The sequence below is a fragment of the Phyllostomus discolor genome, chromosome 2 (genome assembly GCF_004126475.2).
Source record: "Phyllostomus discolor isolate MPI-MPIP mPhyDis1 chromosome 2, mPhyDis1.pri.v3, whole genome shotgun sequence".
In the NCBI taxonomy this organism is placed as follows: Eukaryota; Metazoa; Chordata; class Mammalia; order Chiroptera; family Phyllostomidae; genus Phyllostomus; species Phyllostomus discolor.
In genome coordinates, this window is record NC_040904.2 from 80,144,060 (window position 1) to 80,156,963 (window position 12,904).

Below are 12,904 nucleotides of genomic sequence, written 5' to 3' on the forward strand. Positions count from 1 at the left end.
TCCCTGTGGATTGCACATGTGACATACAGGCAAGAGAAAAACCTACAGACAATAAAGCTGACAATTTTAATGCCTAACAGGTCTGCAAACTAGGAAAAGATGTGTATTGTCTGTGGGGTAAGAGGAATAGGTTATTAAAGATTATTTGTTTGCAGTGTTAGGGGCAGAATTTGTCTGCAAATAAAGAGCTACCTGGCGCATCACAGGTTGTGGGTCTGCAGGGATTAGGGGGAGATGGGTAGGTCCAGGCTGGCTTCCCAGGTGTGTCACCAGTGCACTCAGAAGGGCCCTGCATTTCATGCTTTACTGTCTTGAAATTCTTAATAATTTCCCCTTCAGTTTGATCTTGTCAGTGAGGTTGGATGGGACAGTGGTGCATGTGCTGAGGGCTTGGCTCCTGGGCTCTTGTGTCGCAGATCCCACCCCTGCACCCACATTGGTTCTCAGCACCTGGTCTCCTGTCACCCTTGCTGCTGGGCCTCCCTTTCCCCACCCCCACTGAACAAGTGCTGTCACCCTCCACCTTCAGCAGGGACTAGGGTGTAGATGCAGGGGGAGGTCAGGTATGCTGCTCCCCCACACCCATGGTGATATCTGGCGGGACATGGTGGCAGCAGTTCCTGCATGGGCCTGCAGTTCCAGCATGGGCCTGCATGGTGACACAGTGCATACAGAGGAGGATATTGCCAATGAAAACCTCTCTCATACCCCGATTGAAGTACACAGTGTGTCCCAGGGCAGAGGCTGCCATCTCTTGGCATCTGTGGGTTGGGATGACAGGCCTGTGGGAAGGGGAAGTTGGCTTTTTCACTCATGGAGGCTGGGGTGGGGGGGTAGGTGCTTTGATCCTGAGGTTGCAGCTGGTGGGAGAGGGTCCCATACAGTGAGGCTAGCAGGATGAGTTGGGGCAGGGGGTGGTGAGGGTCTGTACTGTCCTGCAGAGCTCAACATTAAATAGCCAATAAACACCATGGTCTAGACAGAAACTGAAGAAAAGGAAATTTTTTCTATTTTAGCAGCTTTAATGTCACTTTCCCCCTGCTTATACAGATAGAGGTCCTATCCTTTGATTTGCACTGATGAGGCCTGCAAAGTATATTGTCAGCACTGGGTGGAGTGTTTTCAATGGCACTGCTTCCCCAACTCTCACTGAAATTAAAGCAAAACTCTGAGAAAAAAAAATGCCTTCCTCAGTGGAATGTGTCTTTGAAATGCCCCTCTGTGTGGAGAAGTGATGCATCTTTCCTTCCAGACCACTTTGGTAAGGTGTGGAGAGTGAAGGAGTGTTGCAGAGCCTGTGGGTGTACACATGCCTGGATTCAGGAATCTTTCCCCTGTCTTCCCACCTCGTGTCAGCACATCAAAGCAGAATTCTCATCTCGTTGCCCTCACTCTGCAGCCTGGAGATGAGGAGCTGCTGCTCACTACTGTCATCAGTCTTGAATGACTCGGAACAACCCCTCTTGCAGCATGCGTACAACACAAGCTGGAAGCTCCCTTCAGAACATGTCTGTGGCTGGACATTCTGGAATCCCACCAATGGGGATGTTCCTAGTCATTTTTGCATTAGTATTAAACAACAGTTGCTCTTTGGTACAGGATGCCTGTGCCTCTACAGTCCATTTAACCTCCACATTGTCGCAGCCTCCCTGGGGGCTGGTGTCTGCGGTCTGCCTTGCAGAAGCCAAGAAGCAGGACTCTCTGAAGCCTAGGGCACCGCAGCGTGTTCTGTCAGAATGGGCGCTGGTCCATTTTCCAACCTCATTTTATAACTTTTAATAGGAATAACTACTGAAAAATGTAGGATTTGCTTTAAATTATTTCTTCAGGTGAAAAAAGGATAAGGATTATTCTTATACACAAAACCACCTACCTTTTATACAAAAAAACTTTAAAGGAAAAAAAAAAAGACCATTTCTACAGGTAGGCTTATCAAAGACAAACTCAGTGATTAAAGTTTATTAGCTTTTCAAAAAAGATCATTTGCTTCCTTCTGCTGACTGCTACTTCCCAAATCCCTAACCATTTTTTCCTTTCTTCAAAGCCTCACCCTTTATTTTCCCTCTAGCCCCAGGCATAAAAAGGATAAGAGGAACAGATGCATTTATTCTTTCAGAAATTGTTTATTGTACAACTACTACGTGGCCAGGTTTAATGGACAGAGATAAGCAGAACATGAGCTGAATCTGGGCCAGTTCAGCGTGATTCTCAACCCACTGCAGTGCCCTACAGGGGCTTAGAAATACTCTCAAAGGTGGAGGCTTCATATTAGTTTGTGGTGTTTCATAATTCTTAGACTTTCATTTTTATGTACAACTAAGGACAATGTGCTAGTAATGAAGTGATTTATTAAAAAATCACTAAAGTTTTATATTCATAAACCTAGTAAACATAGTGACTTTAGTGCAATATCGATATTACTTGTGCTTACTGTGTTTTCTCTTTGTAGTTCTGCTGCCATGAAACTTTACAAAACTCTAACTTAGCACACGTCTAAGCAGACAGCGGAATTTTCCAGAGAAATACCCCATCAATATTTTTCTAGAAGGGACATCAAACTTCCTGAAAGGACATCAGTGATGTTTCCAAGTTGGTCAAGACTAATAATAGCTGCTGTTCTAGCTTTTGACTATGTAATTATGTTACAGAATGGACCTTGGTGGGGCTGAGATATTGTTACCAAAACGAGCCCCCTCCCAGAGTCCCTCTGTCCTAGGTTTATCTTTGCCCACTGCCGGGTGTTAGGAATTATGGCTGTCAATCCTAGAGTTTGGTGAAAAGGAAAGGAACTATTTATTCAAAAGTTATACAGATTTAGAGTAATGGCGAAATGTTGCTGTTAAAAATCCCAAAGTTCCTTTAAAACACCCACCAACACACACACAGTCCTGCCTCCCCGCTTTGCCCAGTCAAGCTGGTCAGGGTTACCATATCTTAGAAAAAAAAAAAAAAGGAGTCTGCAGCTCAGCTAGACTCCTGGTTCCTCCCAGTAAGCCATGCTTGGCTGGGCAGGCCTCCTGAGGTTCCCAGCACCCTCAGCTGTGTCGCCTCCACGATCTCCAGTTCTTAATCCAAAACCATGTGGCACCTTCTCACGGCCCACCAGTGAGAGTCCTTTACCCCTTTTCTTTATGCATGGTCTCACATTGTCCTCCCTTAAAGTCTCTGTCCCACATGGTGTCCCGCCTTTAGTTTAAATCCCAGCCTGGAACCTTCTCCATAACCCCACTTCAGACTCCTTTCACAAGCAGCCATACTGCCAGCACTCCCACAGTTTTCAGCCTTTCTGGGCTGACGCAGTAATTCCAGGTAGGTGTGGCCCAGAGCAGTGAAGTGAACCCTCTCTAAGCTCTCGCGGTAACCAGGGGGAGCTGCCTCCCAGTTACATCATGGGTCAAAGTTATGCATACCTTCTGGCTCCATTCAGGCTGGAGACTAGTCTGGTTCTATTGATATGCAAAAGAACCATTTTTGTATATCACGTGTGAGGCTGGCCTGCAAAATAACTCTCAATGGCCCTGCTCCATATGTGCCTTCCCCCAGCCAGACTTGTGGAGGTGGGGGTATCCCATATTCCTCGAAACCCCAAGTTCTGGACCCCATTACAAATCCCCTCTTTGCAAGGAGCTGGCTGCATGCACCCCATTACAATTACTTTAGGGGCATTTAATTATTGTATTTTGTGGTGAGGAATGCATCTCTTGTATCAATAGTATTTGAGCCTCTCATTTTCTAGTAACTGGGCTTCAGAATGCATGTGGACTGTGTTCTAATGGGAACCATCTGTACCCCATTGCTAAAACCGATCTGCTGTTGTGGTGTCCATTTGTCACTGTATTCATCACTGTAATGTGACAATGAGTGTGGATGAGGAGTGAGGTTGGTTATTCACCTGAAATTTAGAATTATTGATGCGGCTTTTCAAAAGATGAGTAGACAAGTAGTATTTTACTATCTTTTTACTCCCCCCCCGCCCCAAGACTGCACACCTCTTGCTCAGGGAGGCTTCCCTCTCTCCTTCTTGGCCCAGCAGGTGAGTGAACCCGTGTGTCTGCCGGGCAAAGGCGGCTGAGACAGAAGTGTAGAACCAGGAACCCGCTGGAGCCCTGTGGCTCACCCCCTCCATAGGCACACTTAGAGATTCTGTTTTCAAAACTGACAGTTGGATAAATGAAACTCTCTGCCTAAGCTTAAAACACAAAGAGGCTTTTTAAAGGGTATTTTCAAACACATATTACTCAGTGTTAGTGTTGACTAAATAAGGCACAGGAGCTGTCTGCCAAATATTAAAGCTGACGGGAATACTTAAATTGGGATTGTACCTGCTCAGGTCATATTACAGTGAAGTATGGCATGTGAACATTTGCAGATGCAAAAAAAATTGTGATGATATTTCTCTATGGAGATTTATATGACTGTAGAATTTTTTTGCAGGTTTTGTGGGTGGTTTTATTGTTAACTTATCAGGAGTCTTTTCAGATGCCACACCAACTTCTAATAAAAATAGTTACCTTATTTCATCAAATTTTAAAACAACTTTAACTGTAAATGACACCACAATTTTATCTAAAACTAAGAAAGGATAAAGTTGCTGATTAACAGCACTGCTTTTTTATCCCTTAGAGCTTTTGATTCACTGATATGTAAATTTTATAATATCTACTTTTTGTTAAAAGGTATTTTATTTTTTAATCTCTTTATGCTAAAATAACTTTAGAGAAGAAAAGTTCCAAGTGTAGACAGAGAGTCCCTGTATACTTTACATCCAATTCCTTCTATTCTCAACATACTGTGCATTTGTTACAACTAATGGTCCAGTATTGATAGCATTATTAACTAAAGGGCGTACCTCATTTGATTTCCTTCATTTCACCTGAGCTCCTTTTTGTGACCTAGGGTCCCTTCAGGGACACCACATTGCACTGTCATGCCCCTTAGGCTCTTGTAGACTGTCAGTTTCTTTTTTTTTTTTTTTTTTAAAGATTTTATTCATTTATTTTTAGAGAGGGAAGGAAGGGATATATATATATAGAGAGAGAGAGACAGACAGACAGACAGACAGACAGAGACAGAGATATCAATGTGCAGTTGCTGGGGGTCATGGCCTGCAACCCAGGCATGTGCCCTGACTGGGAATCAAACCTACGACACTTTGGTTCGCAGCCCGTGCTCAATCCACTGAGCTACGACAGCCAGGGTAAACTGTCAGTTTCTTGACTTTCCTTGTTTTGATGACCTTAAGAGTGTGGAGGAGTCCTGGTTAGGTGTTTTGTAGAATGTCCTTCAATTTAGTTTTGTCTGATATTTTTCACATAGTTAGCCTGAGATTTGGGGCTTTGTGGAGGAAGATATTTATTACTTTTTAAAAGAGGAACATAAGCAAAAGAAGAGTTAATTACTGTTAAGTATTCTTCACCTTGACAGTTTAACTCTTCCGCTTTACCTTCCAGCTCTGAGTTCTCAGCAGCTTTGTCTGTCCACACGGCGCTGGTGCCACAGCATCTTGGAAACACTGCTGCACTGAGTTTTCTTCCAAACCACTGGTCCTCTTTTGCCCACCATTTTGACGCTGTCTCTTTCTGGGCCTTACTGGAAGGTGTCAGGCAATGATGGCAAGATCTAGTCTGTAACCAGACATTTGCAAGCCAGCTGTCTTTAGCAAATGGAGAAGGTGACTCTCCACACCTTGTGATTTTGGGGAGAGAGGAAGGAATTGGGAAGGACACTAGGACAAAAGAGTCTCCCTTCTGTGTATTTAGTAGAGGACCGATGTTATCCTCATGTAATTAAAACAGAACAAGTCTTGAGTAGGGATACTGTATTAACATGGATTCGTTCACACAAAGTTGCAAATGGTTGCTTTTGTGATCCTCTCCGAGAACAAGCAAAAATCAAGTGCATTCAGTCAAGTGAGGAGGTACCTCAAAGAGGCAAATGGTCATGGGAACTTAAATCTGGGGCCTCGTGAACAAGTTTGTTCTAACTCACAATTCTGGTAAAACTGGCCTTATGCATAAATGTTCCAGTAATGCTCCCAACCCACTGCTTCCTTTTAGTTATTCCCACATCTCTGATGTGAAGGAATACATCGTGTAGTTGGTTACAGAGCTCTTTGTTTACCAATTCTTGTCCCAGCTACTCAATAGAAAACTGGAGTAGTTTACAAAAATAGAATCACAATGTAACATTTTTTAAAATATGTTAATAAAAGGGAAAGAAAAATTAGGGTTGAATGTTCTGATAAAGCCAAGGAGTGTTACTCAACAGAAATGTATGTGTAGGATCCCGCACATTTAACAAAGGTGGTTCAGACATTTTAAGATATATTTTATCAGGAAGTATTTCATTAAACTCTTAGGAAGAATTGGTAATGCATTTTTGTCGAATGTTCTTTCAGCATCTGTGGAAATCGGTGAATTTTTTTTCTCTTTATGGTACATTTCTGGAATAAACTAGATTTGGCCATGATGTATTATTATACTATGTATTGTCAGATTGTTTGTCAATATATTTTCTAAGATATTTTGTGTTGACTTTTACAAGTATTATTGTCTAAGAAAAAATTACTCAGTGGTGCTTGTAAAAATGGCCAAGAAGACTATTCAAGGGGGAACTACCTTGGTAGCACAGGGACCACGATGGTGGGGTCTTGCAGTGGAGGAGAGAGATTGAGCTCAACCCCAAATACAACAAGGAAAAGTAGAAATTTATAGCTAAAGAACAGGGTGGGGGTGGTCAGTGTATGAAAAATTACTAAGAGGAAACATTGAGTGCAAGGGGAATTCTGGTTAAAATGGCCTAACAGGATTCTTGCTTTAGGCAGGCAGGGGTGATCAGCTACCTCCTGGGGGATGGTGAAGGATAAGGAACCTGATGAAATGGTGATGAGTCATGGAGGATGGCAAATTCTGGCTAAACCATCCAAGCAGGATTCTCCATAAAACCAAAGTAGAGATGAACAGAGAAACCCAACAGTCAGGGCCTAGTTGAAAAAGAACTTGGAAGAGACTAGGAGTCAAGGAGAGAATCTTTATTATTGTGGTCTCTAATTTACTTCTCTATGAAATTTTTTGTATTTTAAAATCTGTGATACTTGCTTTAAAAAAAAAACAAAAGGTTTGGAACTTTTTCCTTTTAATATATCCTCAGGACCTCTTAAGGTACAAACTTTTGCTTTCAAGAAATCATTATCATCACCCTAGCTAAAATTACATCAGCATTTTTGTGTGTTAGGCAGTCCTGTAGGTTACTCATTACTGAGAACCCCGTGTGTCTGGGTACCATGATTTTTTCCATTTTGCAGATGAGAAAGCTGAGGTGCATAGATGTTAAGTACTACAGCTTGTATTAGCAACTAGCAGGCTTTTCCAGGTTCCAGAGTCTGTGCTTTTATGCCCAGAAATTAAGTTTGTCATGAAACAAAATTGTGAAAAAAGATGGCAGGGGTGAATTGTTTTTTCATGTCCCATTCCTGATTTCCTTTAGGATCATCCTGGCTTATTTTATGTGGTTGTTTGTTTTGGGTTTTGGGGTTTTTTTTTGAAACTTATATAACAGAAATAAACCTCACTGTGACATCACTCTGAAACAGCCTGGCTTGCAACGCAGATGTCTTCAAATAAAATGAGAGAGTTGGGACTTGTCAAATTGAGCAATTATGGGGAGATTATTTATATTATCAAAAATCTAGTACCTTATAAAGGATTTCAATAGTAGATTTTCTTAAACAGTAACTTGTCTCTATGTTCCACCATAGGGCATTTAAAATATTAAGCAAATTAGATTTAAGTAATCTGCAACATTGAATAGGCTTAACTATTAGGAATGGAAAGTTTGTTAAGGTAACTGCATTCCACCCAAATTTTCTTAAACTGACATTTTAGTTAACACATTCTTTAGATAAAAAGATTGTGTATTTTGGGACTTGTTGCCAGCATTTCTGATCAGGCTACCGCCATATATATTTCCAGGTTGCTACAAATCCACAAAAAATTTCGTAGTGCAGAACAGAAATAGAAATCTTCTTTTTTTAGTTGTTTTATTTGTCCATGCCTGTGTTACCAATCAAGTGCAAAACTGCTGAAATGCATGAATGTTGAGAATTTTAATGAGCAGAGAGGGCCAGCATGTGCTCCCCGGTCCCAACATCTGTTCCAATTTGTAATTGGCTGTAACAGCCTTTGCTTTATGCAAAATGACTGTGATCATAACAAAAATTACTTTTAAATTGCTTGTATAACCATATGTCTGTGATTTTTCTAATATTTAAAGTCTTTTCTTAAAAACCACTCAGGCAGAGTTGAATTAATGTGTATCAAGGAAGGAAATAAAAAGCTAGCTCTAAGAGCCTTTGTCACCATGAAAACAGTTTAAAGAAAATAGGTGAGAGAAGGAGGGAAAGGGGGAAAAATTGGGACAACTGTAAGAGAATAAACAATAAAAGAAAGCCATATAAGACAAGTTAAAAAAGAAAAATAAAGATTTAGCTTTATCCAGAGTTTTAGTAAAAGAGCCTTTTGAGGACTATGTTCAAAGACAGCAACATAATTTTCAGGGTTGAGTGCAAAACAAAAATGAAGGGTTCCTGGTTCAAAATGCAGGAAAAAATTGTCATTGAAGGTACCAAACTATAAAGTTTTTTCCTTTCTTCCAGAGTCTCTCTCAACTGGTCAGGCTATTATTTTATTTGCTACTTAATGTCAGTTAGGTAGACAAAAATTAAAATTTTTATTACCAGTATGCATTTTACCACTTATATTGTACAATGCTAATTTTATGTGCAAATGTAGGAGCCTTTAACTCCTAAGCAGGATCACTGAAGTTACACAGTTGTTTTATTGTTCATGCATGCATATGTATTTTGTTTTTATCAGAACAGTGGGAATGTGTAAAACTAACTCAATTTTTTACTTCATTCCTTGATACATGCACATCCTACCAATACTCTGCCTTCAACTTGCTTATGAATGAGGAAGAACTGAAAAGGAAAGAACCTAGGGTTGCTCTAACTCTCCTTCCTACATCATTTTCAGCATAAGTAGTTGGGGAATACAAGGACTAACATGAATTAAGAAAGAATAGGATAGGACTCCTTGGTTATTTGTGTTTCTTAAAATGCCATTGCCTCTTTCTGCATTGAACCAAGTTCTGGTTTGAATCAGTGGCCCCCACCAGGCCCCCTTACTCAGCCGTAGGTATACTATGCTTACCTTGTTCTAGTTTTCAGCCCTGCTGAGCAACCAGGCAATCATGGCTCCTTTGGAATGCTAGCCTAAGGGGGCACCTCCAGTGCACTCTGTGAGAGGGAAAAACAGTAGATGTGTGTGTTGTTCCTGTCTTCTCTGCACACATGCACACTCCATTGTCCCATCCAACTTCCCTTGCAAAACACAAAGCCAAAAGCAAAAGTATTAAGAGTTTCACAATGGTGACAAGAGGTTATTAAATGAAGCTTGGGACTCTGCAACTGTGCATGCTGCATGCCCATGAAGCTGGCTCTGCCTCAGGGTCTTATCTACGGATGGGGTGATGATTAATTAGGTAGGTCAGGTAAGACTGCCGGGAGGAGTAATTAAGTTATGAATGGCAAGTGCTTAACAAGTATCCTGCACATGCAAAGTACTCAATACATAGTAGTTTCTTAATACTTATATCACTTCATATCCCAAATAAAATCAGGAAATGGTTATTGTATTCCTACTAGGAAACTTGATTTAGGTTAAGCATTTCTTAGATAAGCTTCAAGTTTCAAACACATGAGAGTCTGAAACACAATGAGTGCTCCCTTATCTGTGTTGTGCTCAGGAGTCAACTATAGGATGCTTGGGCAAGGCTCTGATGTCTGTTCGGGAAGCTCCCTTGTTTACCTCATGCCCTGGTCATTACCCCAGCAGACTCTAGCAAACAGGGCTGTGGGAAGTGTCCAGGAAAAAAGGCTGGAGTCATTCAATGTGGCTGAATTGCCGGGTTGCCTTTGATTGAGAATGGTCAGCTCCGAAAAGCCTTGGGCAGTCGCTCCAAACTCACAGAGGGGAGATGTTTGAACCCAGAATGACAACAATACGAAGCAGTGAGATTGGCCTGAGCAAGTAGAGGTGCACTTTTGTTGACTGCAGCATCCAGATGAAACTTGGAGTAGAATGGGTATAGGATCCAGTCACTGAAGAAATATTGTAGATAATGCTCATCAATTAGTGCAGTGGAGCTGCTTATAAAATACTATTTAGTATGCCCAAAGTGTATTTGTCTTATTAGATATATTTAAATCAAGCATTCTTCTTGGAAACATCAACTTAAAAAAAGATTATTTGGCCCCGGCTGGTGTAGCTGGGTGGATTGAGTGCAGGCCCGTGAACCAAAGGGTTGCTGGTTTGATTCCCAGTCAGGGCACATGGCTGGGTTGTGGGCCAGGTCCCCATTTGGGGGCACATACATTGATATTTCTCTCCCTCTCTTTCTCCTTCCCTTCCCTTCTCTCTAAAAATAAATAAATAAAATCTTTTAAAAAATTATTTAATAAGTTATTAGCTCATGATTGAGTTAGCACATATTGCTTCTTTAGACATCATTTTATTTAAAACATAAATATTTTAAAAAGACATTCACTAACAATTTATTTTCTATTAACATAGTTTAGGTGAAAATCATAGCAACCTAAAATTGAGAATTTGTTTTAAAATCATTCATAAAAATAGCTGGTTTGATATGATAACTGGCTGAGAAATTATGCAACAGGATAAAAAATAGGTCATTATAAACACTTGTATTTCCACAAAAGTGAGCAATTTCAGCTCATACAACAGGTGACATGACCCATGTGTCTCAAGCAAGTAGGATTTTCCTTGTCCGATTTTAGCATCTGTCTGACCCTCTGTGGGGAAGAGGTAACAGAGCAGATGCAATCTGAATTTTAAAAAATCTCTTGGCAGAGAAAAGAATTGATGAAGATTTGACATGAAAACCATGTCTATTAAGATTCTTTTAAGACCTATCCCCTACCCCTATCCATTTGGTTTCGAAAACCTGGATTTAATTTTCATTTTAAAAACTGAACTAAACTGAACTATTCAGAAAGTATTAAGTTTCCAAATTCCTGGGTCCACTCGTCCACTGCGGTTACAGTGACTAAAGCCGGGGAACACTGAGTCAGGGCTGCCTCTGCTGTTGCAAATGAGGTTCTTCCTCAAAGAATTTTATTCATAAATAAAGTCATTATTATTTCCAGATGCGGAGCCGAAATATCTGATCGTGGTGCGGCCTGCCCCTGTGCCAAGTCAAAAGAAGTCATGCTCAGGTATTTCTCATTCATTTTGTTTTTTATTTATGGCTTTTCATCTCTTTCTGACCCATGGAGACCCAGTGCCTTGGGGAAGCTTTAAGAATCTAGATTCAAAGATGAAACAGACACAGCAGGCTCTGGGCTGTTAACAGATTAGTAAGTAGCACAGCCCAGTGGTAGGGACTTCTCAGGACCCTGTCCCAGTGCCACCACATACAAGCTGCAGGGCTGTGGGCACATTATTGAACCTCTCTGTGACTCTTTTCTGCTGCATAATCAGGGTCACTCAGAGAATTAGATGAGTTCGTGGATATGCCACACCTAGATGGGCCTGGCCCATAGCAAGTGCTCACTGAGGGTTGCTCCTGCTCGTCTGTCTGTATCTTGAAATGTGAATTTAGGATTTATTTACTGTTGATTTCTCCCTTCTAAACATCTTCTATTTAGTCAAATATGGAAGGACTCCTTTCATAAAACAGCAACACAACACCTACTTTCCCAGGGTTAGGAAACCTTGAAGCAGAAACATGGATACATATGAAAGAACGATTAGAGACATTTTCACATGACTCAAAGGAAGATTAAAATCCTCCTTGAAATTGCCTTGGTTTCACTACTGAAGATTTTTCTCAGATCAAATAAGCTGGCCACTGCTGCAAAGAAGGGCCAGTAGAGCTGAGAATATGATTTTACTATCTGATATCACACCTTCCTAACTGTAGATAGAGTTGGTCTTGTTTTCTAATGTGAACTGTTGTTCTCAAAATAATTATTTGACAGTCATACTTATTTTTATAGTGCACTACATGTCACACACAAAAGAAGGATCTTTAGTTTTGTTTTGTTACATCTTTATTAAGGTATGAAATGGGTGGGGAGAGCATCCAGATATTCATCCCCAGCAAAGGGGCCTGTGGCAGCTGTGTGTTTGTCTCCTCGATGTACCTGCCAAGCCTGGTTACCAGAAATCAGTTGCCACAGTCCTCTCCTCCCTCCTTCTGTTGTTTTCCACTTCTTTTAAGAGAAGCAATAAATGGTCATGCATTTTGAAAATAAGATTATGTTTTTTCTTGACCTTTTATATTATCCCAAAGCGCAAGGAAAATTTCAGTCACTCCTTATAACTTGTTAATGATAGTTGTCCAGGCAGCTTTCCATATACCTCAAAATAAATGTACTCACAGTATTTCAAGACTCTATTTCAAAATACTTAAAAAATAAAATCAAGAAGCATGAGTCTGGTTCCATGGGATTCTGGCTTCATACTCATTGAACTTTTTCTTAATGCAAATATGATCATAGTAAAATATACAAAAATACATAAGGAAGACCAAAGTCAAGAGAGTGATTCCACATTAGTAGCCCCTTATCACTTCATTTCTTTTCATTTGGGGGCTTCTATGACATTGGCCTTAGAAGTTATTTTTCACTTTGTGTGACCAGTTCAGGAAATTATTTCATCTTGCTCAGGATATAATACCCCACCTTTCCTTTCAGGCAACAGATATAATTTTTGTTTTTGTAATCTACACTTGAAAATGATAAAATGACTAGTGGATTTGCTTCCATTTGTTTTATATGTGTATCTACCACGTAAATTTTAATTATTTAACCATTTTATATTAA

General features: G+C 40.6%; 1 protein-coding gene across 2 annotated transcripts in view; it reads left to right on the forward strand.

The window, feature by feature from the left end:
* Positions 1-12,904, forward strand: part of LOC114490991 (ABI family member 3 binding protein) — a 247,096-nt gene that overhangs the window by 73,928 nt on the left and 160,264 nt on the right. For both annotated transcript variants that reach the window (XM_036017995.1, XM_036017996.1), the window contains exon 3: positions 11,225-11,293. In XM_036017995.1, coding sequence (XP_035873888.1) covers positions 11,225-11,293 — 69 coding nt within the window. The remainder of the gene's footprint in view (positions 1-11,224; positions 11,294-12,904) is intronic.